This window comes from Chiloscyllium punctatum, chromosome 32 (genome assembly GCF_047496795.1).
Source record: "Chiloscyllium punctatum isolate Juve2018m chromosome 32, sChiPun1.3, whole genome shotgun sequence".
In the NCBI taxonomy this organism is placed as follows: Eukaryota; Metazoa; Chordata; class Chondrichthyes; order Orectolobiformes; family Hemiscylliidae; genus Chiloscyllium; species Chiloscyllium punctatum.
In genome coordinates this window covers 22,831,312-22,857,421 of record NC_092770.1, presented here as the reverse complement: position 1 = coordinate 22,857,421, position 26,110 = coordinate 22,831,312, and the positions used below count along the sequence as shown (strand labels likewise).

General features: G+C 44.5%; 1 protein-coding gene across 3 annotated transcripts in view; it reads left to right on the top strand.

The window, feature by feature from the left end:
* The first annotated feature begins 818 nt into the window (after positions 1-818).
* Positions 819-26,110, top strand: part of LOC140457988 (SLIT-ROBO Rho GTPase-activating protein 1-like) — a 289,838-nt gene continuing 264,546 nt past the window's right edge. For all 3 annotated transcript variants that reach the window (XM_072551898.1, XM_072551900.1, XM_072551897.1), the window contains exon 1: positions 819-1,481. In XM_072551898.1, coding sequence (XP_072407999.1) covers positions 1,415-1,481 — 67 coding nt within the window. In that variant the 5' untranslated portion in view covers positions 819-1,414. The remainder of the gene's footprint in view (positions 1,482-26,110) is intronic.

Genomic DNA, 26,110 nt, shown 5'->3' with positions numbered 1-26,110 from the left:
AGTGGGGGGGAGAAGGGGGGGTGAAGGAGTGAGGGGGGAGAAGGGGGGTGAAGGAGTGAGGGGGAGGACGGGGGTGAAGGAGTGAGGGGAGAAGGGGGTGAAGGAGCGAGGGGGGAGAAGGGGGGTGAAGGAGTGGGGGGGAGAAGGGGGGTGAAGGAGTGAGGGGGGAGAAGGGGGTGAAGGAGTGAGGGGAAGAAGGGGGTTGAAGGAGTGAGGGGGAGAAGGGGGTGAGGGGAGAAGGGGGTGAAGGAGTGAGGGGGAGAAGGGGGTGGAAGGAGTGAGGGGGATGAGAGGAGGGGGTGAAGGAGTGTGGAGGAGGAGGTGGGGTGAAGGAGTGTGGGGGAGGGGAGGAGGGGGTGAAGGAGTGTGGGGGAGGAGGGGGTGAAGGAGTGTGGAGGAGTGAGGGGTTGGAGGGGTGAGGGGGAGGAGGGGGTGGAGGGGTGAGGGGGTGGAGGAGTGGAGTGGAGGAGTGAGGGGGAGGAGGGGGTGGAGGAGGAGGGTGGAGGAGGGGGGAGGAGAGGGGTGAAGGGGGGAGGAGGGGGTGAGGGGGAGGAGGGGGGTGAAGGGGTGGAGGAGTGAGGGGGAGGAGGGGAGGAGGGCGGTGAAGGAGTGTGGAGGGGAGGAGGAGTTTGGAGGAGGGTGTTAGCGAGGGGCGTGAAAGCCCCGCCCCCTGGCCCTACCATTGGTCAGTGACGTTGCATTTGGAATGTTGCCAGGTGACGGTGTGACGGGATTGGTTGGGGTATGTATCCATCTGTGTGGGGGGCGGGGGCGGGGCTGGTTTCCGCTGTCCCGGCTGAGAGCTGAGTCAGTCTCTCCGGCAGCAGGAGCTGGGCTCAGCCTCAAGCGGCAAAGTTTACTCCTGAGCCGGGAGGCAGCGCTGAGCAATCGCGGCTCCCAAACTTACTCATTCCCACTGTTCCCCCAGAGCCCCCCCCAAAACAGCTCACTGTTACTGTCCCCCACAAAGTGAAAGAGAAGCGGATTGTGTGAAATGAACTCTCTCTGTGTTGCTGAGGTTTAAAGAGTCTTAAAGACCCGGGAGGGAAGTATCCCCAGTGCTGTTCTGTCAACAGCTGATGCACCGAGTATATTCAGTTCGTAGAGTTCATGTGACAAGCCACGACCAAACGAAAATGCTTTGCCAACTTGTCCATCAGTGCTACAAGGCTCAGCAGCGAAGGGGGCAGATCGCCGTGTGAGCTAGCTGTCTGGGCACATCTCTCCCTCTTCCACCCCCCCCCCCCCCCCCTCTGGGTGACCCAGTCGGGATTCTTCCGATTTCGTTCAGCAACTCGCTCCTTCCACCTTCCGTGTGAATGCCAGCGGCAGCGGGCACCGGTTTTGGGTCGCTGTTGTGAAGGACTGCACTTGGAGCGGAGCGACAGGGGGTGTGGGGTGGGGAGTCCAAAAGATGTCAACCCCTGCCAGGTACAAGAAAGATAAAGAGATCATCACCGAGTATGAAGCACAAGTCAAAGGTAAGATGTGTTAACGCTTCCCATTGTGTGTGTGTGTGAGTGAGATGGAGAGGGCTGGGCTATGGCTGTGTCAGGGATCTGTGTCTCACGGTTGTCACACGCGAGCAATTGGCTCCGTTTGGACCCTTTTTGTAGAGGGAGGGGGCTCTGTGCACAGGAGAAATTAAACCGCTCGGTTGTAAACGGGCCATTTGCAATTCAAACGAGCGAGGCGATTGCATGTGTGTGACATGACGTGATGCTGCAGAAGGCAAGATTGAGCCCCTGTTCGAATCCGGTCAGATCCTTTCCCGGAGAGGATTGATTGAAGAATGTTTCAAATGTGGAACTTTAACTGGGAAATAAAACCCCAAATCGCCCTGACTTCCCATCCCCAAACACAATCCGGATTTGTTTTCAGCTGAAGAACCAAACCAGCTTCCTGGGGGGAATCGATCTAAATAAAACATTCTTTCTTATCGAAAAGAGGGGGTGAAATTCTTTGATGTCTAGATTTGAGTGTTTTACCCAGTGGCAGCCGTGGAGATGGCTGGATCCCCTATTTTTGGCAGCCTTCCAGCAAAGTTGTCTCCAAATGGAACGAGGAGAGTTCCTATCATTTTGTGTCAGACTTACTTCAACCCGGATCGACTGTTCAGAGCCCAACCCGTGCATTGGGGGAGAACGATGGGGCGACCGGGATTTTAACCGTTCTCCCAGCACAGTGCAATTTCACTTGCAATGTCCCCCATCCCCCTCCCCCCCCCCCCCCCCCCCCGTCGTTTAAAGCAGCAGATCTTAAAATTGTGCATAAACCCGCCCTGACAACACAAAGAAAATCCAAGCCGGAGGTTCGAAAAGTAAGGAAAGCAGCGTTTGAGGTACGCTGCAGCGATTTGCAATAGTCTCTCACTCACGCACACACAATTTGCATCTTAAATCACGGTCATCTTTCAATTCCAACTTCACCCCTCTCTCCCCGACAGGCTGAGCTAAAAGAAAACTCGACATAAAGAGTGCTGGAGAAATTCAGCAGCATCTGTGCAAGAGAGAAATAGTCATATCAGACTCAAACTGTAACGTGTTCTCTCTCTCTCCACAGATGCTGCCGAACCTGCTGAGATTATCCAGCACACTTCATTTCAGTTTTCCGGCATCCGAAGTGCTTTGCCTTTAGTTTGAGTTAAAAGCTACACCCTCGACAATGAACTTGGAATAGGTTACTTGTTAGGGTTGGAAAATAATTTATAATCGAATTTTGTATGGAGATCTAAACTGCATTTTAAAAACATCATTTTCGGATGATTTTTATATCAAACAAGAACAGAAATTGCTGGAAAAAACTCAGCGCATGGTTGTTGCTGTGAGAGTTTATTGTCTAGATTAGAGTGGTGCTGGAAGAGCACAGCAGGTGAGAGTTTATTGTCTAACACTGGATCAAGATAATGAGGACTTTGGGTGTCACATTGTGTTCCTGTAGTTTTTCTGGGACATACACACACTGGCACAGGTTAACACTAGACCACCACACGTTGTCCCCTATTGTTGCTGAAGTTGGAAGGTTGTGTTAGTCTAACCCTGAGTGTTTCCTGTTGCTGTTTGCAAAGGAGTGGTGGGCAAGAAACCGTTGATGTTTGCAGTAAAGCCTGGTTAGGATTGGACTAATGGTTGTGTCTGAACTTTTATTGATCGAGGGGGGAGAAAATGCAAAACTCCTCACCCGGCTGTATGCCAATCATTTTGCAAAGAAATCGTAAGCTACTTTCAACAGACTGGTGTGCTGTCCGTGAATTCATACACTGGGAGCGAAGGTGCAGAGAGAGAGAGAGAAACTGCATAAACATGATTAACTGGTTCCAGCCAGGGTGTAAACTTCCAGGAAGTAATGATGAAATCACATTGTGAAATCATCAGATACTGGGAAACTGGATAAAACAGCCGTGTGGATCACAGGATTTTCTTTTTGAGTTGTGATTCACATCCTGGGAATGCATTGTCAGTAAGCAGGATTTTTATTCATCCAGCTGCATGATACCTCGCGGTAGCTCTGCAGCGGAGGAAATGTCCATTTACTGTAAACCTCTTAACCCCAATCCCAGTGAATCCTGCAATTTCAGCCGCCCATACGTTTGGTATTGCAGAGGAGTGCCTTTCAAGTCATTGTCTATAATTAAGGCTACAGTCAGTCATTAGGCAACTTCGGCCTTTTCTGTTTGACTAACAGTATCAGTATAACTAACTGGTTTGTTTCCTGGTTAACTAATGATAACCCAACACTTTTGTTCTATTCATGAACAAGAGTAGGCGACTCGGCCCTTCGAGGCTGTTCTACCATTCAATAGTAGATCAGATTTTTAACCTCAACTCTGCTTTCCTTGGTAATCAAGTCTGCCCTAAAACTATTTAAAGATTCTACATCCATTGCCTTTTAAAGACACTTAGCCCCCCGCAAAAAAATGTTTCCTCACCTTTGTTTTAATTGGGCAATCCCTTTAAAGGAGGAACAAATTGCTGCAGAGACTGAAATATGAACTGAAAATGACAAATAGATGGAAACAGCATGGAAACAGATCCATTGGTCCAAATCGTCCATGCTAACCAGATATCCTAAATTAATCTAATCCCATTTGCCAGTACTTGGCCCATATCCCTCCAAACCCTTCCTATTCATGATCCCATCCAGATGCCTTTTACATTGAACTCCACCATTTCCTCTGGCAGCTCATTCCATACACGCACCACCCTCTGTGTGAAGAAGTTGGCCTTAGCTCTCTTTTATATCTTTCCCCTCTCACCCTAAACCTATGCCCTCGAGTTTTTGACTTCCCACCCCAGGGAAAAGACCTTGTCTATTTATCCTATCCATCCCCCTCATGATTTTATAAACCTCTATAAGGGTCACCCCTCAGCCTCCGACACTCCAGGGAAAACAGCCCCAGCCCATTTAGACTCTCCAAATAGCTCAAATCCTCCAACCTGCTGGAGACCCCCACCGTGGGAGAAAGTGAGGACTGCAGATGTTCGAGATCAGAATCAAAAAGTGTGGTGCTGGAAAAGCACAGCCAGTCAGGCAGCATCCGAGGAATCAGAGAGTCCACATTTCAAGCACAAGCCATTCCTGAGGGGGAGCTTATGCTTGAAACGTCGACATTCCTCCTCGGATGCTGCCTGACCGGCTGTGCTTTTCCAGCTTTGAAGAGAGCATAGCTGGCAGCATCCATGGAGAGAGGGCAAGCTAACGTTTGGAGTTTAGATGACTCTTCATCAGAGCTGAAGAGTGTAGAGGGGGCAACATTTATGCTTTGACTGGGGGGTGTGGTGGGATGTGGAGTCCTGGGGGAGAAAGGATGTTGATAGTTCAGATTAAGTGATTGGAATGTAAGATTAGCAGAACAGTGGTGTGTCTAACTGCTCCACCAGAAAGAGCAGTCAGTGGCACTGGAGGGGAGGGGAGAGGAGAGGACATGGTGACAGAGAAAATAACCAGTAAACTTAAAAGACTGCTAGTCCTAGATTCCCTCGCAAGGACAAATATCTTTTTCCCATCCACCTGGTCAAGTCCCCTCAGGATCTTGAATGCTTTGATTTAAGTCAAAAATCACACAACTCCAGGTTATAGTTCATCAGGTGATCAATCACCTGATGAAGGAGCGTCGCTCCAAAAGCTAGTGTGCTTCCAATTAAACCTGTTGGACTATAACCTGGTGTTGTGATTTTTAACTTTGTACACCCCAGTCCAACACCGGCATCTCCACATCTTGATTTAAGTCAGAAGTCGCACTTCACCTGACGAAGAAGGAGTGCTCTGAAAGCTTGTGACTTCAAATCAACCTGTTGGACTATAACCTGGTGTCGTGTGATTTCTGACATTGTCCACCCCAGTCCAATATCTGTGCCACCACGTGATGACTACCATCAATTAAGTCACCTTTGACGTTACTAAATTCCTAAGGATGCAGGCCTATTCTGCCTCAACTTTCCTGATAAGGCAACCCAGTCTGCCTAATCTGCTGTGCTTTTCTACTGCCACGCTTTTCGATTCTGCTCTCCAGCATCTGCAGTCCTCACTTTAATCCAGTCAGTGAGGACGTGGGCATTATTGGCTTGGCCAACATTTATTGTCCATGCCTAATTACTAAGGACAGTTTGAGTCACCCACATTTCTCTGATATGTACAAGTAGGGGATTACCTTACAGAAAGAATATTAATGATTCAGGTAGGTTTTACAACAATCAGCAATATTTCCTTGGCTGACACTGTGTCAGCTTTTTTTTCTAGATTTTACTGAATTCAATTGTCTCTCTCAATTCTCAGAATTAATATTATGATGTTTAGCACACTTGCCTTCATTGGTCAGATCTTTGACTATAGGAGTTGGGACATGTTGAGGTTGTAAAGGACTTTAGTGAGGCCCCTTCTGGAATACTGTGTCCAGTTCTGGTCACCCAGTTAGAGTAAGGATGTTATTAAGCTGGAGAGGGTCCAGAAGAGATTTACCAGGATGTTGCCAGGACTGGAGGGTTTGAGTTATAAGGATAGGCTGGGTCTTTTTCACTGGAGCATTGGAGGTTGTGGTCACCTTACAGAGATTTATAAAATCATGACTGGTGCAGGTAAGGTGAATGACAGGTGTCTTGTCCCTAACTTGGGGGTTTTCAAGACAAGGGGGAGCAATTTTTAAGGTGAGGGAAGAAAGGTTTTAAAACGAAGCACAAGGGCCAATTATTTTTGCACAGAGTAGTTCTTGTGTGGAATGAACTGCCAGAGGAAGTGGTGGATGCAGGCACGGTTACAATGTTTAAAAGACATTTTTGGATAAGTACATGAATAGGGATATGGCCAAAGCACAGGCAGTTGGGACTAGTTTAATTTTGGGATTATGGTCAGTATGAATGCATTGGACCGAAGGGTCTATTTCCATGCTGAATGACTCTATGACTCTATAATGCCACAAATTGCGAGTCCTGTGACATTACCACTGTGCCAACACTGCCCCACACTTGTGATGGTTGTTAAATTTTAAAAGTACAAAGCTACCACGAGAAACTGGCTGAGCTGATGAACAGTCCATGTGCACTGACTTGCAGAATCCGTGAAGAGGAGGTGGATTCCACAAATTCTTCCTTCATTAATGCTCCTCACATCATCTGGAGCTGTCCGGAGGCTAGACTTTTCTCTGTGGGAGGTACAGGTTCCAGAGGCAGTTAAAGAAGTGAAACTCTTTAACGCTCTTGTCAGCTGGTTATGGAGCAGTGTTGACAGAACGTGGGAGCAAGTTTCTTGTCAAACCCTTCTCCCTGTGTAAGGAGCGCACTGTCGTACATTTTACGTGGTGGGGAGGACGGGTTTTGATGAAGAGCAACTGACAGAATGTTTGTTTCTACCTTTTTGTTTTTAACTATCTTTGTCAATGTATTTTTTTGAAGTTGAAGTTCACTCGTCATAAATGAACAGATTATTTGTGGCATTACCAGGATGAAATTTTGGCTGTATATAAGATAATTACTGAAACAGCTCATTTGAACCATGCATTAGTGCCATTATTTATAATGCACCAAACTTTCCTCATGCCTTTTATTCGTTTCATTCCTTTCTAGTGTCCTCTTAAACATCTCTGCTGTTCGTTTAAACTGCCCTCTGTGGTAATGAGTTGAATATTCCAAACATTCTTTGGATAAAGTAGTTCCCTCACGAGTTTATTAGTGACCTTTAGATTTGATCCCCTCCCAAAGTGGAAACGTTCTGTCTAGATATCGATCTCCTCCTCCTTCTCAGATGTTAATAAGCAGAAGTTGAGAGCATATTTGTAAAGTTCAGTTCTAGTATATTGTGCAGGTCTTGGAGATGCAGCAGTATGTGCTCATGAATGTTGAACTGCACTTGGTGAAAAGATTTCCAACGTAAGCAGCAAATTGCAATGCTTTATTCATAAATACCATGCCGGTGTCTCTATTCTGCTCTGAATTACCATCAAAGCTTCAACTGTAGTGTTTTATGTTTTTCCTGCACTATGTGGCATTGATCACAAATGGACACAATGATCATATTGTTTAGCTGAAAAGCTGTTTTTCAAAGTGTTCTTGACAATGTCCTTGCATTGCTGTATGTCCGTGCCTAATTACTCAGTGTTTTGGAAGATGTGATCTTAGAAATTGATTTGGTGCTTGTTTGTTTTTTGCAGAAATTCCTGTTCCAAATCAAATATCAATCCTGCAGCACTTGGTTTTTGTGCCAGAATTCTTAATATTCAGAAGCTCTTTTTTTATTAAAAAAAAGCATGAACAAGTCAATCAAAATACTACATTGACAAAATGGCCAATCTCTTACCTGATATTCTTATCACATACTGCGATGTATTGTCACAGACTGAATGCCTAGGTTTTCTTTGTACACAAGTAAGAATAGAATGGAATCTGAATTTTACACAGCTTGAGTATCCCAGCACCACAGTATTATATAACTGAATAATTCTCCGTATTTTAAAATGCAAAAATGTTTCAATAATTGAATCAGTACATTACGGATTTGCTCATCTCTTGATGTTAAGCTGCCACATTTATATTCCAAGGAGGGTGGGTTATCACCCATCTTTGCTTATATTTTGCTTCAGCCCTTCTGAAGTCCTCATCGATACTTTTTGTGATCTCCACTACTCCCCTGTGTGGCTTCCCACCTCTTTCCCTTCAAGTGGTCCAAATTTAACGTAGTCAAGATGTGAGTGAGGCTAAGCCATGTGCACCCCTAATCCATCACACCAAGCTGATATCTTAATCGCCCACCATCCCAGATGCCGGAAAGTTCTGGAATGAACTTCCTGGAAGTTTGGTGGTAGCAGGCTCAATCGAGGCATTCAAGAAGGCTTTCGGTGGTGATGTGAATTGAAGTAATGTGCAAGGTTATGGGGAACAAACAGGAGAGTGACTCTAAGTCATAATGCTCACTTAGAGAGCTGGTGCAAATAGGATGGGCAGAATGGTCTCCTGCTCGCCATTGCAATTCTGATTGTGTGGAAATTGCAGTAATATGTCAAACTTAACGTTTGATTCTTAGAATAATGCTCGTTAGGGCAAATTTATTACTTAGTATATTTAAGTGATGTAACACACAATAGCTATAATGTCTTGTTTGATGTCTCAATGGTGTAATTTATTGAAATTATATGCTATTATGAAACCATCAGAAGATGATACCAAGGAAAGGTTCGTGAGGGAAAATCATTGAGACTTTGTGATGTAATGAGGGACAAACAAGACTGGCCTAAGGTAAGTCTGTAAGTTAGCTCGCTGAGCTTGAAGGTTTGTTTTCAGATGTTTCGTCACCATAGGAGGTAACATCATGATGATGAAACATCTGAAAACAAACCTTCAAGCTCAGACTTACAGACTTATCACCTGTGTTATCCTGAGCTACAAATCGTCTCAAAACTCGCTAACTGGTCTAAGGTGTTAGAGTTACCTGTAAGTGAGAGATGTTAACACAGTAGAGCAAGGTTTAGCTGGTACTGCTGCCCATCAGGCCTCAGCCCCATCTGATCTCACATCCTCATGATGTGGCTCCTTACACAAATGCTCAGTAGTTATTGTTAACCCTTTACTCTTCAGCTACTAGAAGGACAATATCGGTGCAATTATCGTGGAAACCGTTTTTATGTTCGTTCCAGGCAGAGGAAATCACCTGGTTGAGCTGCTGCAGTCCACGTGTGCAGTTGTCAGCAGTTTTAATGAAACATGGTGGCTCAGTGGTTAGTACTGCTGCCTCACAGCGCAAGGGATCCAGGTTCGACTCCAGCCTTGGGCGACTGTCTGTGTGGAGTTTGCGCATTCTCCCCATGTCTGCGTGGGTTTCCTCCGGGTGCTCTGGTTTCCTCCCACAGTCCAAAGATGTGCAGGTTAGGTGAATTGGTCATGCTAAATTGCCCATAGAGTTAGGTGCATTAGTCAGGGGGAATGGGTCTGGGTGGGTTACTCTTTGGAGTGTCGGTGTGGACTTGTTGGGCTGAAAGGCCCGTTTCCATACAGTAGGGAATCTAATCTAATCTAAAACTGATATGCCATTTCAGAGGGCAGTTAATAGTTAACCTCACTGGTGTTGGGTCTGGAGTCGCATATAGATCCTTCTGGTAAGGATAGCAGATTTACTTTCCCTGATTGTAAGTGAGCCAGTTGGGGCTTTACAGTCCAGTAGTTTCATGGTTAGCTTGTTTTATTTATTTATTACCATATTATTAATGAATTATAATTTAAATTCCACCAGTTACATAGAAACGGAAAATAGATGCAGGAGTAGGCCATTCGGCCCTTTGGGCCTGTGCCACCATTCAGTATGATCATGACTGATCATGCAATCTCAGTATCTCCATTCCAGCCCTCTCTCCATACCCTTTGATCCCTTTAGCCGCATGGTCCAGCTCCCTCTTGAATATATCTAACAAACTGGCCCCAACAGCTTCCTGTGATCGAGAAGTCCACAGGTTCTTGACTCGGTGAGTCATGAAATTCTTCCTCATCTCAGTCCTGAATGGCTTACCTCTCATGTTAGACTGGACCCCGAGTTCTGTACTCTCCCAACATCAGGAACATTCTATAATGTCCAGTCCCATCAGGCTTTTATACATTTCTGAGATCCTCCCTCATTCTTCTGTTACGATCCTGAGATTTGAAGATGTGTCTCTAGATCATTAGTCCAAACATTGCCTCTATGATCCTGCAGTACACATCTCAATTGTTAATACAAATGTGCCTTTACTGTGGCACCTTTCCATATATATTCCAGAGTTGTAGCACCAGCCCCTTTATACCACCTTTGTCTCAATGTCCAAGGTCCAACCAGACCATGTAATTCTTAGCTCAATATTTTGATTTCTTTATTCGCTTGTGGAATGCTGGTGTCACTGGCAAGGTTGGCATTTGTTGCCCACTCTGAACAAGCATGCTAACTCATTTCAGAGTTAAGAGTCAAACATATTGTGTATCTGCAGTCATGTATGTGAGACAGACCAGGTGAAGCTGACAGATCCCCTTTCTTAAAGGACATTAGTGAACTGTATATGTTTTTATGACAATCGATGACAGTTTCCCAGTCACTGTTACTGAGATGGTTCTAAATTGTAGTTAGTTTTATTATGTTTATTAAAATTCCACCAGCTATTCTCATGGAGTTCTCCAAACAAGGCATGGGTCTTTGAATTCCTTGGTCAGTAATGGGACAGCTCTCCCATCACCATCCCCTAAATTTAACTCCTCACAATGTGCTCTCATCTACATTGGGGAGATTGAAAGCTGATTGGATGACAATAAAACAAAACCCATTCAACAGAGATGCAGAGTTGGTTAATGTAAACTTGTAACATAAAAATTAGATGTTGTGCTCCCCTAACAAACTCAAAACACATGCATGCGTACACATTATTCAATTCTCTTCAACTCAAAAATCCCCCAAAAAACCAGAAACTTGAAAACAATAGTCTTAAAACTCAGTCCTAATGCAGTGAGGTGTTTTCTCTGAAGTCAGTTAAAGACACCAAGACCAGCTAGTATCTGAAACCGTATAGTTTTCAATTTTGCCTTATTTTAAAAACAAAAAAGTTCCAGTCCATCTTTCCCTTGATCTTTGTTTTAACAACAAAAATCCTGGTGTCTCTGCAATCTTTCAAACTTGGATACACCAAAGCATTAAGCGTTATCAGTAAAATAGGCTAATGCTGTGCCGTAACTGATGCATTTGATTAAAGGAAGCAGTTATTGGAATTCAAAAGTTTACTTGTTAGCTGCAAAATTGAGCAGGCTGTCAAGTATGCCAACTGTGTGGCATGAATTTGTTCAAGTTACTTTCCAAAACAGAAATGCTGTTGCTTAGAATGCCCACACTGTCAGCTGTGTGTTCTGTTGTGCTAACTCGCCCTGTCCATTAAGGCTTCCCTCCACATTCACTCAGCCCCTGCACATTAGAACATAGAACAGTAACAGCCAGTCAAGTATAGTTGCTATTTTGCACACACAGTTCCCACAATACAACAGTAAAGTAAATGAACAAATGTTTTTAACTAATTGGCGTTCAGGGGATAGACCTTCAGCCAGAAATCCCCTGTTCTTCTTTGAATAGGACCATGGAATCTTTAATGCCCACTTGAAGGGGTAAACATAGCTGGCGGAAAGCTTCAGCTGTCTAACATTTCACGTCCAGATGACTCTTCACCAGAGCTGAAGCTCTAAAGAGTCACCTAGAATTGTTAGCTTGCTTTCTCACCATAGATGCTGCCTGACCCACTGTGATCACCAGCATTTGTTGTTTTCAGTTCAGATTCCAGCTTCTGCAGTAATTTGGTCCAACAGAGCTTCAGCTGTGCTGCATTGAGAATGTCAACCTAGATTCGATGTAGGTTTCTTATGATACAGTGTTAGTATCCCTATCTCCGAGCTAGGAGGCCTGGGTTTAAGTACCATCTCTCCGGGTGCATGTCATAACATGCCTCAACTGGTTAGTTGGAAAGGGACTTGAATCCGTCGCCTTCTGACTTGGAGGCAAGGGCGCTACCTACCACTGAGCTGCAGGTGACAATATACATGTTTACTTGGGTCCTAAGATCTATGTTGACAGTTTTTTGGCTATCTCTACATAGCTACAATAATTCTGTACGTGTTTCAGCAGCCACTGGTGCTCAAACTCCCGAAAGAACGTATATGAATGTGTTAGCTGCCTTCCATACATTAGTACAAAATTACTTGTTCCGTGTGTATGCGACGTACAAGGTAGTTTTAATTTTTAAAAATCCTTTCTTCCGCTGAACTGATTTCCAATAAAACTCCTTATTCCAGTAATATTTTTATCTCCAGAATTAAAATGGATAAATAACAATCTGATTGTTCAATCTGCAGTTAAATCAAACTTGCTAAATTAATAGCGTATGGTAACATTGCTACAATTTGGAAGTTAACTTTATTCTTGGCCAGTACCTCTGGGTGATGTAAAGCGAAAAACAGATGACTGGGTGTATGCCAAGGCAATTTTCCATCACTCTCCTAATGCAGCTATCCAAGTTCCTTGATCATTCAGCCTTATTTTTTTTCCGTAGAGTTCAGCCTTGGTGTTTTTCTGCTCATCAGTGAAGAATTCTGGAGAACACGACTAACTTTCACTCCCCCGTCAACCTTATCATCCCGTCTCAGTGCTGAGCATTCCCAGGACAGATGCTGCCACCGCCAGCTGCAGAATCTTTCACTCCTTTCGCCTTTTTCCAAGTGAAGTCAGTCTCAGGGCTTCATGACGTAGACCAGTGTGAAAATAAGCGAAAGGTTACATCCATAGGAGGAAGAAAGTAGGGACTGACTCCAATGTATCAACGCCAGCAAAAATATCTGACTCTGTCCCAATAGGTTGTCTTCATCCCAGATTAACAGAAACTGAGATTTTAACCAATGGTGAACGATGTCCAGCATCTGCAGTAATTTGCTTTTATCCATCCCGTTGGTGTTTGATCAAAGTTTGCAGGGTTAGAAAAATGGCGCATTTAGAACGAAAAGCTTGAATTTGACCAACATATGCGCGGCACGGTGGCACAGTGGTTAGCACTGCTGCCTCACAGCGCCAGGGACCTGGGTTCAATTCCCGCCTCAGGCAACTGTCTGTGTGGAGTTTGTGCATTCTTCCCGTGTCTGCATGAGTTTCCTCTGGGTGCTCCAGTTTCCTCCCGCAGTCCAAAAGTGTTCAGGTTAGGTGAATTGGCCGTGCTAAATTGCCCATAGTGTTAGGTGTAGGGGAATGGGTCTGGGTGGGTTGCGGGTCGGTGTAGACTTGTTGGGCCGAAGGGCCTGTTTCCACGCTGTAAGTAATCTAATCTAATCTAATATAACATAGAACTATTATATACAGCACAGGAATGGGCCCTTCATCCCATGATGTTGTGCCAAACATGATGCCAAATGAAATTAGCCCTTTCTCCCTGCCCTTGGTCTGTATCCCTCCATTCCTTGCATATTCATGTGAGTATAAGACCATAAGACATAGGAGCAGAAATTAGGCCATTCATCCCATTGAGTTTGCTCCACCATTCAATCATGGCTGATAAGTTTCTCAACTCCATTCTCCCACTTTCTCACCATAACCCTTGATCCCTTGATACTCAAGAACTTATCTATCTCAGTCTTAACTATATTCAATGACCTGGCCTCCTTCAGTGATAATGAGTTCCACAGATTCACCACTCTCTGGCTAAAGACATTTCTTCTTATCTCCATTGTAAAAGGTCTTCCCTTTACTTTAAGGCTGTGTCCTCAGGTCCTAGTCTCTCCTGCCAATGGAAACATCTTCCCAACATCCACTCTGTTCAGGCCATTCAGTATTCTGTAAGTTTCAATTAGATTCCCCCTCATCCTTCTAAACGCCATCAAATATAGATCCCGAGTCCTCAAACGTTCCTCATATGTTGAGCTTTTCATTCCTGTGTGCATTCTCATGAACCTCCTCTGAACACACTCCAGGGCCAGTACATCCTTCCTGAGATATGGGGCCCAAAGCTACTTATCTAAAAGTCTCTCAGATGCCCTTATCGTATCGGCCTCCAACACCACCCTGGCAGCGTGTCCCATGCTCCTACTACTCTGTGTAAACTCTGACCTTAAATGCATGTCCCTGAGTAATAGACATTTCAACTCAGAGGTAAAGATGCTGACTGTCAACCCTATCTCTGCAAATCTTTAATGACATTTCACAGTTGCTTTTTTTAAAATCCATTCATGGGATGAGTGTGTTCCTAGGTAGACCAGCATGTATTGCCCATCCCTAATTGCCCACAGGGCAGTTATGCATCAACCACATTGTTGTGGAACTGAAGTCAACATGTGTGCCAGACCAGGTAAGGATGACAGTTTCCTTCCCCAAAGGACATTAGTGGACCAGATGAGTTTTTTCCGACAATTGGCAGTGGATCATTACACTTTTAGTTCCAGGCATTAGGTTAGAATAGATTATAGATTCCCTACAGTGTGAAAACAGGCCCTTCAGCCCAACTAGTCCACACTGACACTCCAAAGAGTAACCCACCCAGACCCATTCCCCCTGACTAATGCACCTAACTCTATGGGCAATTTAGCATGACCAATTCACCTAACCTGCATCTTAAAAAAAAAATTAAACCAATTTTCCACCATCTGCCCAAAGCATTACCTGGGTCTCTCGATTAACCGTCCAGTGATCAAACAACGAGACCATCGCCTCATGTTGAGGAGATTCTGATGGTCATTCAGGTTTTTAATGTTTAGGATTTGTTACAATGTTGGAAATTTGCTTCTTCCAAACACAACATGCCAATGGCCAGATAATCTCTCTCTCAGTGGTGTGGGTTGAGGAGTAACCATCAGCCAGGACAATGTGGCAAAACCTCCCGTGCTCTTTTTCATACGAGCACTCCTAGCATTGTCTAGGTTAATCTAAGAAAATCTTGGATAATGTCTTCTGAAACTTTCAACTGTGCAGCTCTCCCTCAGTACTGAGGTGTCAGCTTAGGTAGGTCTTTGTGCTCACTTCTCTGGCGTACGACTTGAACCCAGAACCTTTGGATTCCAAGATAAGAGTTTAACCCACTGAGCTGCAATTTTAATGTATCCCCAGTCCTGTATCCATGCTTTGAGTAGTTCTGCATGCTGTTATTGTGTTTCAGAAGTGGAACAGCTCCTGGCATTACTTTTAAAGTAATATTTTCTTCTTTCCCTGGGTTGAGTTTTCCTGTGTTTGTGGTGTGCTGTTGGAACTTGTATCTTCCATTACTGCGGAGGTTACAGCTGCCAAGTTTAGTATGTGGCTTTATATTAGTAACTGATGTGTTGCTTCATTAAAGCTGCATGAGTCAACAATGGATTTCTAAATTATTAGCAGCTCCTAAGATCGGAGGATCCTGAAAAGAAAGCTAGAGAACTAGCCCACTTAAAATCTCGTAACTATAAAACACTAGGGAGGCCATTTGGCCCAGAACGATTGTGCTAGCCTATTGAAAGCAAATAGTCCCAAAATCCTAAAAAACATTGCTGTCTTAACTTTCAAAAGGCAGTAAAGTGTAAAGTTTGGACCTGTTTCCACTGATATCTCAGGCAATAGATTCCAGATCTCTATCAAGGCTTGAGGTTTGGATCTTACGTTGGGATTTGTTCTGTTGGACACGACATCACATCCCTTTATCCTTTTACAGATAGCTTTTAAAAAATCATTCATGGGATCTGGGCATTGCTACTGGATTTAATTGCCCGAGAGAAAGTGGTGATGACCATAGAACATAGAACGTTACAGCGCAGTACAGGCCCTTCGGCCCTTGATATTGCGTCGACCTGTGAAATTGATCTGATGCCCATCTAACCTACACTGGTCCATACAGATTTCCATATGTATGTCCAATGCCCATTTAAATGCCCTTAACATCAGCGAGTCTACTACTGTTGCAGGCAGGCCGTTCCATGCCCCTACTACCCTGAATGAAGAAACTACCCCTGATATCTGTAGAAAATCTATCCCCCGTCAAGCAATGTCACATCGTGTTAACACTCACCATCTGAGGAAAAAGGCTCTCACTGTCCACCCTATCTAACCCTTTGATTATCTCATATGTCTCAGTTAAGTCACCTTTCACCCTTCTTCTCTCTAACAAAAACAGCCTCAGTTCCGTCAGTCTTTCCTCATAAGACCTTCCTTCCATACCAGGCAACATCCTAATAAACCTCCTCTGAACCCTTTCCAAAGCTTCCACATCCTTCCTATAATGCGGTGACCAGAACTGTATGAAATACTCCAGGTGCAGCCGTACCAGTTTCTTGTATAGCTGATGCATGATCTCATGGTTCCTGAACTCAATCCCCCAACAATAAACGCCAAAACACCATATGCCTTCATAACAACCCTATCAACTTGGGTGGCAACTTTCAGGGATTTATGAGCCAGGACACTGCGATCTCTCTGTTCATCTACACTACCAAGAATTTTACCATTAGCCCAGAACTCTGCATTCCTGTTACTCCTTCTGAAGTGAACTACGTCACACTTTTCCAAATTAAACTCAGTCCAGCTCTGCATCTTATCTATGTCCCTCTGTAACCCACAAAATCCTTTGGCACTATCCACAACTCTCCCTATCTTAGTGTCATCCGCAAATTTACTAACTCATCCTTCTATGTCCACATCCAGATCATTTATAAAAATGACAAACAGCAGTGACCCCAAAACAGATCATTGCAGCACACCATGGTAACTGAGCTCCAGGATAAACATTTCCCATCAACCTCCACTCTGTCATCTTTCAGCTAGCCAATTTCTGAGCCTACTGTGTGGAACCTTATCAAACGCCTTACTGAAGTCCATATCAACCGCTTTACCTTCATCTACCTATTTTGTCACCTTCTCGAAGAACTCAATAAGGTTAGTGAGGCAAGACCTACCCTTCTCAAAACCGTGTTGACCATCCCTCATCAAATTATTCCTTTCCAGATGATTATAAATCCTATCTCTTATAACCTTTCCAACACCTTACCCACAACTGAAGTAAGGCTCACTGGCCTATAATTACCAGGGTTGTCCTGACTCCACTTCTTAAACAAGGGAACATTTGCTATCCTCCAGTCTTCTAGCACTACTCCTGTCGACAATGACGACATAAAGATCGAGGCCAAAGGTTCTGAAAACTCCTGCCTGGCTTCCCAGAGAATCCAAGGATAAATCCCATCCAGCCCAGGGGTCTTATCTATTTTCAGATCTTCCAAAATTGCTAAAACCTCCTCTTTGTCAACCTCAGTCCCATATATTCTTGTAGCCTGTATCTCTGTATTCTCACTAATGTTTCCCTTTTCCAACGTGAATACTGACAAAAAGTATTCATTAAGCGCATCCCCATGTCCTCAGATTCCACACATAACTTTCCACTGCTAGCTTTGATTCGCCCTAATCTTATTCTACTCATTCTTTTATTCCTGATATATCTATAGAAGGCCTTAGGGTTTTCCTTGATCCTATCCACCAACAACTTCTCATATCTCCTCCTGGCTCTTCTTAGCCCTCTCTTTAGATCTTCTCTGGCTCACTTATAACTCTCAAACCCCCTAACTGAGCCTTCACGCCTCATCCTCACATAAGCCGCCTTCTTCCCCTTGATAAGGGCTTCAACTTCTTTAGTAAACCATGGCTCCCTCTCTTGACAACTACCTCCCTGCCTGATAGCAGTAGCTGTTCCTTGAAAAAGCTCCACATTCCAAGTGTGTCCATCCCCCACAGTTACCTTCCCTATCCTATGCATCCTAAATCTTGCCTAATCACATCATCATTGCCTTTCCCTCAGTTATACCTCTTTCCCTGCGGTATATACCTATCCCTGCCCATTGCTATTGTAAACATAATTGAAATATGGTCACTCTCACTAAAGTGCTCACCTACCTCCACATCTAACATGAGCTGCCACCTTGACCTACTACAGCCCTTGTGTGTTTGTACCACACACAGTGCTTTTAGAAACTGTTCCAGGATTTTGGTGAAGGACTGATCTAATTCCAGGGCTGGATGGTGTGTGGCTTGGAGAACTTTGAAAGGTGTTTCTGCTCCCATGCATCTGCTGCCCTCGCTCTCCTAGGTAGTAGAGGTTATGGGTTTAGAAAATGCTGTCTAACGAGCCTTGGTGAGTTACTCTACACTGCTGCTACTGTGCATTGGTGGTGGAAGGAGTGAGTATTGATAAGGTGATGGGTGTAGTGCCAATCAAGTGGGGTGCTTTAGAATTGAGTGTTGTTGGAGCTGCAAGCCATCCAGGTAAGCGGGGAATATTCCAACATACTCCTGACTTGTGCCTTGTAGATGGTGGACAGTTCTTGGGAGTCAGGAGGTGAATTATTCACTGCAGGATTCCTAACTTCTGATCTGCTTTCTTAGCCACTGTGTTTATGTGGCTGATTCAGTTTCTGGTCAGTGATAACCCCAGAATGTTGACAGTGGAGAATTCTCTCTTGTTGAAGATGATCACCGCCAGGCGTTTGTGCTATGAATGTTACTTGCCAGTTATCAGCCCATGTTGGGTATTATCCTTATTTGGACATGGACTGCTTTAGTATCTGAGGAGTTCTGAATGATGCTGAAGATTGAACAATCATAGAACATAGTACAGCATAGTGCAGGTTCTTTGGCCCTTGATGTTGCGCCACCCTGCATAACCAATCTGAAGCCCATCTAAACTACACTATTCCATTCTTGTTCAAATGCCTATCCAATGACCATTTAAATGCCCTTAAAGTTGAGGAGTCTACTACTATTGCAGGAAGTACATTCCACGCCCTACTACTGAGTAAAGAAACTATCTCTGACATCTGTCCTATATCTCTCACCCCTCAATTTAAAGCTATGTCCCCTCGTGCTAGCAATCGCCATCCGAGGAAAAAAGCTCTCCCTGTTCACCCTATCTAACCCCCTGATTATCTTGTATGTCTCAATTAAGTCACTTCTCAACCTTCTTCTCTCTAATGCAAGCAGCCTCAAGTCTCTCAGCCTTTCCTCATAAGACCTTCCTTCCATACCAGGCAACAGCCTAATAAATCTCCTTTGAACCCTTTCCAAAGCTTCCAGATCCATCTTATAATGCAGTGACCAGAACTGTATGCAATACTCCAAATGTGGCCACTCCAGAGTTTTGTATAGCTGCAGCATGATCTCATGGTTCCAAAACTCAGTCCCTCCACCATTAAAAACTAACAGACTGTATGCCGCCTTAACAATCCTATCAACCTGAGGGGCAATTTTCAAAGATCTATGTGCCTGGACACCAAGATCTCTCTGTTCATCTACACTACCAAGAATCTTACCATTAGCTCAGTACTCTGCAATCCTGTTACTCCTTCCAAAGAGAATCACCTCACACTTTTCCACATTAAATCCATTTGCCACCTCTCGGCCCAGCTCTGCAGCTTATCCATGTCACTCTGTAACCCACAACATCCTTCGTCACGATCCACAACTCTACAGACCTTAGAATCATCTGCAAATTTACTAACCCATCCTTCTAAGCCCTCAGCCAGGTCATTTATATAAGTGACAAACAACAGTGAACGCAAAAACAGATCCTTTCAGTACACCACTAGTAACTGAACTCCAGGTGAGTATTTCCTATGAACCACCACCCTCTGCCTTCTTTCAGACAGCCAATTTCTGATCCAAATTGCTAAATCACCTTTATTCCCATGGTAGGCTATAGTACTTTGTGCTATAGCCTACCATGAGGAACCTCATCAAATGCCAAATCATGGGTGACCATCCCACTCTGACCTCACGATGAAGGGAACGTCATTGCTGAAGATAATTAGGTCTCGGACATTATCTTAACAAACTCTTGAGATGTTCTTTAAGTGGAGTGATCATGACCCTACATCTGAGCAATGAGTTCAAGTCCCACCTACTCCAGAGGTATGCAAGAACATTTATGAACAAGTTGATTAGAAAATATCCATCCTGAGGAGCTCCTGCAGAGATGTCCTGGAGCTGAGACGACTGACCCCCAACAATTGCAGCCATCTTTCTTTGTGCAAAGTAGGACCCCATCCAAGTGGAGAGACCCCAATTTTCTGCTGGATCTCCTTGATGTCCCGCTTTGTCATGTGCTGCCTTGATGTTAAGGGCAATCTCACTTCCTTCCTCGAGTTGAGCTTATTTTGTCCATCTTTGTAACTTGGAGAGGGCCTGAGTGCTACTGACTGGCCTATTGTGTATTTGCAACACTTTTTTTTTCTTTTACTAGAACTGGACAGCACAAATTCATCAGTCATGTCTCTAGTTCTGAAAAGGATCATAATTTTTTTTCCAAGATACGAAGTCTGGCAATCCTTTTCCCACAACTTTGGGGAAAGGGAATCGGTGAGCTGTTTTGAAAGAGCTGTTACAGGCAACTTGGGCTGAATGAACAATTTCTCTAAGAAAGTAAGAAATTCTTTCATTTTCTAAAGTGCTTTGCATCATGATGTAGAGTCATAGAGATGTACAGCATGGAAACAGACCCTTCAGTTCAACCTGTCCATGCTGACCAGATATCCCGACCCAATCTAGTCCCGAAGTAAATCTCAGAGAACAGAGGGTAGACTTCCTGACCAGCCAATCTCAGCATCAGCCTGTCTCCATTAATGCTACCATTTGGCTGATTCTATCACACCTGCTTTCCACACCACACCACACCACCCCAACTCCAAGCAAAATGCCCACAGAGGGGAAGTGGGAGCTTTATAGGCCATGTAGTGGTTTAGTCATCCAGAACCTGAGGATAATGGCCTGACAGGAGGGTTCAGATCCCAGCTTGGCAGGTGGTAAAATTTGAATTCCCTAAAAGTCTGGTGTAGGAAGCTGATTGGAATGGCAACTGTGTAACCATGGTCATAAAACCCATCTGGCTGGGTCAGTAGTAATTCACGGAATCGGAGAATCTCTACAGTGCGGAAGCAAGCCATTCAGCCCATTGAGTTCACCACCAACCCTCTGAGGAGCTTCTCACCTAGACCCATCCCCTACCCTATCCCAGTAGGGTTGTTTATATCCATCAGTGAGGGCTGCTAGGGCTGTACTTTGGCCTTTCCTCTTGCAAACAGCATCTCAGTTAGGATAGAACTCTGTGAGCACTGCATTGGACTGTCCACTTCTTTTTATTTGGTGTGCACGCTCAGATCCCAATGGGGAATGTAACCAATTCCAGAACCTTGTGACACAGATGTGAGAAGTCTGTCACGATGGACTTTTAAGAGCTGATACAGTAAGCCTGAGTTCAGTGAACCTCTGATATTGGTTAATGCCCTTTGGGCAGTCATGTGTTGAAGCTTGAGCTCTTTGAGAGTTTTGGTGTTGAGGCAATGCTTCTGTAGTATGTGAAACTGGGCATTGAAGAATTAGACAAACTTGTTTTAACAAACTATTTTGTTCATGCATTGCATGATTACATTCCTCTGGTACCTAAGTGTCTGCCCCCACACCTCTGTCCAAGGCCTCAAAGGATTCTTCCACGTCCGACAGAGATTTTCCTGTACCTCCATGTGCATCATCGATCGTGTCCGTTGCTCTCGATGTGATCTCCTCTGCATTGGGGAGACAGGATGCCAACTTGTGGAACGTTTCAGAGAACATCTCTGGGACACACGCATTAAACAACCCCACCGCCCTGTGGCCGAAGACTTCAACTCCTCCTCCTACTCCGTCAAGGATGTGCAAGTCCTAGGCCTCCTTCATTGCCAGATTCTAGCCACCCGACCCCTGGAGGAAGAACACTGCATCCTCTGCCTTGGGACCCTCCAGCCACACAGCAACAATGTCGATTTCACCTGTTTTCTCATTTCCCCTCCCCCCACTTTATCTTGGATCCAGCACTCCAACTCGGCACCGCCCTCTTGATCTTGCCTACCTGTCCATTTTCCGCCCCACCTAACTGCTCCACCCTCCACTCCAAGCTATCACCGTCACCACCACCCCCCCCAACCCCCCTCCCCCGGCTTCATCTACCTATCGCATTCCCAGCTTCCCCCCGTCCCCAATCCCCATCCCCATCCCAATTATCTCTCCGTCCCCTTGGGCCTCCCCCACATTCCTGATGAAGAACTTGCGCTCCAAACATCAACTCTCCTGCTCCTGGATGTTGCCTAACCGGCTGTGCTTTTCCAGACCACTTTTTGTCTCTGATCTCCAGCATCTGCAGTCCTCACTTTCTCCTCCTTTCATTGAGCTATTAAGTTACAACAGAGCAGAGTGCTTCCAATGTAGTATTGTGGTTCAAGCAACGAAAGCTAAGATGGAGTGCGAGATCTTTATACCCTCAGACCACATGCTGTGTTATAGTGATGCATCTCTCAAAGTTTTCTGACCATGAGACATCACAAAGATAGTTTTCATATTTCCCAGGCTTGATGAAATGCATCTGTGAGCTGGAATCAGGAATGGTTAATGAAGCTAACCTGATGGAATGACATCATCTTGCTGATGTCAACTACAGTGTGGTTATCTGTGCTCTTTAGTACACTAAGCTGGAGTTGTGTAGTGCATGTCCCCTACTATGTTTTTATCAATCCACAATATTCACAGCACTCTGGGGTCAAAGGGGGTTACTGAGGCCCCATCTTTCCTTGACTGGCCGAACAATGAGGCTGTAGATGGAGAGTCAGTCACTGCACAACAGATGTGGAGGTCACCCAGCCTTTCTCTAACCGGGCTGCTGGATCATATTTCCTCATCATTCTCCTCCCTCTCCTTTACAATGGCAGATATCAGCACACATTTTCAACAGTAACATTCTTGTAAACGTGACAATTAACTTAGACATTCGGGCGGCCCCCAATTTATGAACGTCATACTTACGAATGAGATGCTATTTTAATTTTAATTTTAAAAGCCCAACCTGCGACCATACCTATAAACAACTATTTTGTGTTATCTTCCAACTTGCATACAAATCAATTTACGAACGTACTTAAGAACAGAACCCATTCGTCACCAGGGACTGCCTGAAAACCAATGTTGATCTATTAAAATGCTAATCACTAACTGGGAGAATGGGCCATTTTTCTGGCTGCCAAGGGGAAGTATCAGAATTCTTGGCCTCATTTCTGAAGAATCCTGAATGTTTTTATTCACTCATGAGATGTGGTCTTTGCTAGTTCAGCTATCCATGACCCAGATGAGTTTACAAGGTTAGCACTTCACCGGGTTTTTTAGTGAATTCATATTTTACCATCTGCCACTGAGAGATCTGAACCATTTTCTTAGGCTGTTAACCTGGGCTTCAGGATGACCCCCCCCCCCCCCACCTCCTCCCCCGCTGTGGGATTGTCACGTGGGGTTCAGGAAGTCAGATGTGAAAATGGGTGAGTGTGGGCTAGAGTGTGGGCCGATTGATTGCAGAAGCAGAGCATTGGTGGGGATGGGCTGGAGCTGAGATGTTCTGGATAAGAAGCCCTTCTCATTTCTCTGGGACCTCTAGTTGTGTTGGAATTTGTACTACCCTCTAGCCTCTCTCCGTCTTTTCTCTTGCCCGTCCCAAAAAAAATTACATTTATATTCCAACAAAGTATGTCTCTATCATTTCCCCAGGGTAGGGAGTCCAAAACTAGAGGGCCTAGGTTTAAGGTGAGAGAGGAAAGATTTAAAAGGGACCCTAAGGGGCAACCTTTTCACACAGAAGATGGTACGTGTATGGAATGAGCTGCCAGAGGAAGTGGTGGAGGTTGGTACAATTAGAACATTTTAAAAGGCATCTGGATGGGTACATGAAGAGGATGGGTTAAAGGGGTATGGGCCAAATGCTAGCAAATAGGACTCGATTAATTTAGGATATCTGATTGGCATGGACGAGTTGGACCGATGATCTGTTTCCGTGCTGTACATCTCTATGACTCTATAAGCTAGGTGCAGATACTTTTGGCTGAATCGTCTCTTTCTACACTATATAATTCTATGATGATAAGCTCGATTGTGGGTGGCACAGTGGCTCAATGGTTAGTACTGCTGTCTCGCAGCACCAAGGACCTGGGTTTTATTCCACCCTTGGGCGACTGTCTGTGTGGAGTTTGCATGTTTCCCCCCCATGTCTATGTGGGTTTTCTCTGGGTGCTCCAGCTTCCTCCCAAACTCCAAAGTGCACTTTAGGTGGATTGGTCATGCTAAATGGTAGGTTAAAGGTCAGGGTGTGGGTCTGGATGGGATGCTTTTCGGAGGATCGGTGTGAACTGGATGGGCCGAATAGCTTCCACACTGTCTGGCTTCTATGACTCAGCAAATGCTACTCCCTCACATGCCAGCAATTGGATAAGCTTGCAAAAGATTCACTAAACAGCACAAAATATCTGAATTGTATTGAAAACCTCGAGAGAAAACGGTACATGGGGCTTGAAACAGTTGGGTAGTAATTGACTTTGCTGGAATACAGATTTTTGCATAGAACTTTGCCTGTTTTTCATGCGGCATTTTTATGTATGTTCAGAGACCTTACTTGTTCAGGTCCAAAATTGATATTGAATATAAATTAGGTACATCGGTCGATCAGTTTGACAATCTATAATGGTGTCCTTGGAAAAAAGTTCATTCTCCACCGAGAAGGTTACCTTATTTACTCTTCTGACTGACTCAAGGTGAAGCCACAGTAGGGAACCAACCCATTATTCCTGATTAAGGGCTTTTGCCCAAAACATCAATTTTTCTGCTCCTCGGATGCTGCCTGACCTGCTGTGCTTTTCCAGCAACACTCTGATCTAAACCAACCCATTATAACTTGTCATGTTCTTGCATCCAGTGATGCATCTGATTACTGCAGTTTTCTGATATTTGTATATTTGTCAAACGTTGGCTGAGTCCAGACAGCCAATACAATTGGCTTTCCTATTGTACAACGTCAACCTTTTGCATAGTTCTATCTTTGTAAGCTGCCAGTAATGGACATTGTGCGATATTCGTGCGGTCCCATGCATGCTGGGATGTTTATTTGTGCCAAACATGCAATATCATTGCTTGTAAGAGTGTTAGGATCTGAAATGAGCTTAAGTGGGGATAATCAAAGCCAAACTCCTCCTGTTCCTGTAATATGTCCGATACAATGTCCATCTGTCTTCAAAGCAAGAAGGGCTTTAGTTTGTATATTTCTGGATTAGTGGTGCTGGAAGAGCACAGCAGTTCAGGCAGCATCCAAGGAGCTTCAAAATCGGTGTTTCGGGCTTTCAGGCTTTTGCCCGAAATGTCGATTTCGAAGCTATTTGGATACTGCCTGAACTGCTGTGCTCTTCCAGCACCACTAATCCAGAATCTGGTTTCCAGCATCTGCAGTCATTGTTTTTACTTTTTTAGTTTGTATAAAGCAATGCACAACTGTGGGATGTCCAAAGTATTTTGCTGCTAATTATGTACCTTTTTTGAAGTGTAGTCACAACAGTAATATAGGAAACACAGCAGTGGCAAGGTTATAAAGTTTTTAACATGGCTCAGCTCAGCTGTATTGTACATTTGATTGTTTGCCCCGGAGCAGAATTTAATTGCAGGTTTTAAGAGGTTTAACTTTCTTGAAAAGCTTTACTTGTGAAACAGGGGACTCTGCTGCAGAGGGTAGCCTTCCTTCATACGTTCAGAAATTGTGTACAAATCCTGAACCGTTCTAACTAGAGCCCTTATTATTATAAATGTTCACATTGTATAACAGTTAGCCCCATGCTGGCTTCTCTTAGAATGTGCTTAGCATTCATTTGCCACAGTTGAACTTTCAAAAGGAAATTAGATGTATACTTGCAAAGCAAAACAATTGCAGGGCTTAGGGGTAAGTGTAAAGAGTGGGACTCATTGAATAATGCTTTAAAAGAACTGGCACTGAGACAGTGGGCTGAATGGCCTGATTCTGTTTATTGTAAGTGTTTACTTCCTTGCACTGCTGATAGTCAAGGTCATGCTGTTCTGGGTTTACTGATCAGTTCATTGTTTGTGATATTATCTTTACTATCACCACCCGGTGAAATAACAGTGATGTGCCATTGTTCTTTGTGACAAATTTAGCTTGTCGACTTTCACAGCCGTGTGCTTGAGAATGCCACATCCTTGGATGTGTTTTGGTTTGTTATATGTAACAAAAGTACATTCAGTCACTTGCGCAGAATAATTTCGGAAGTGATTTGTACAAGATTGCCATTTTTCAGCA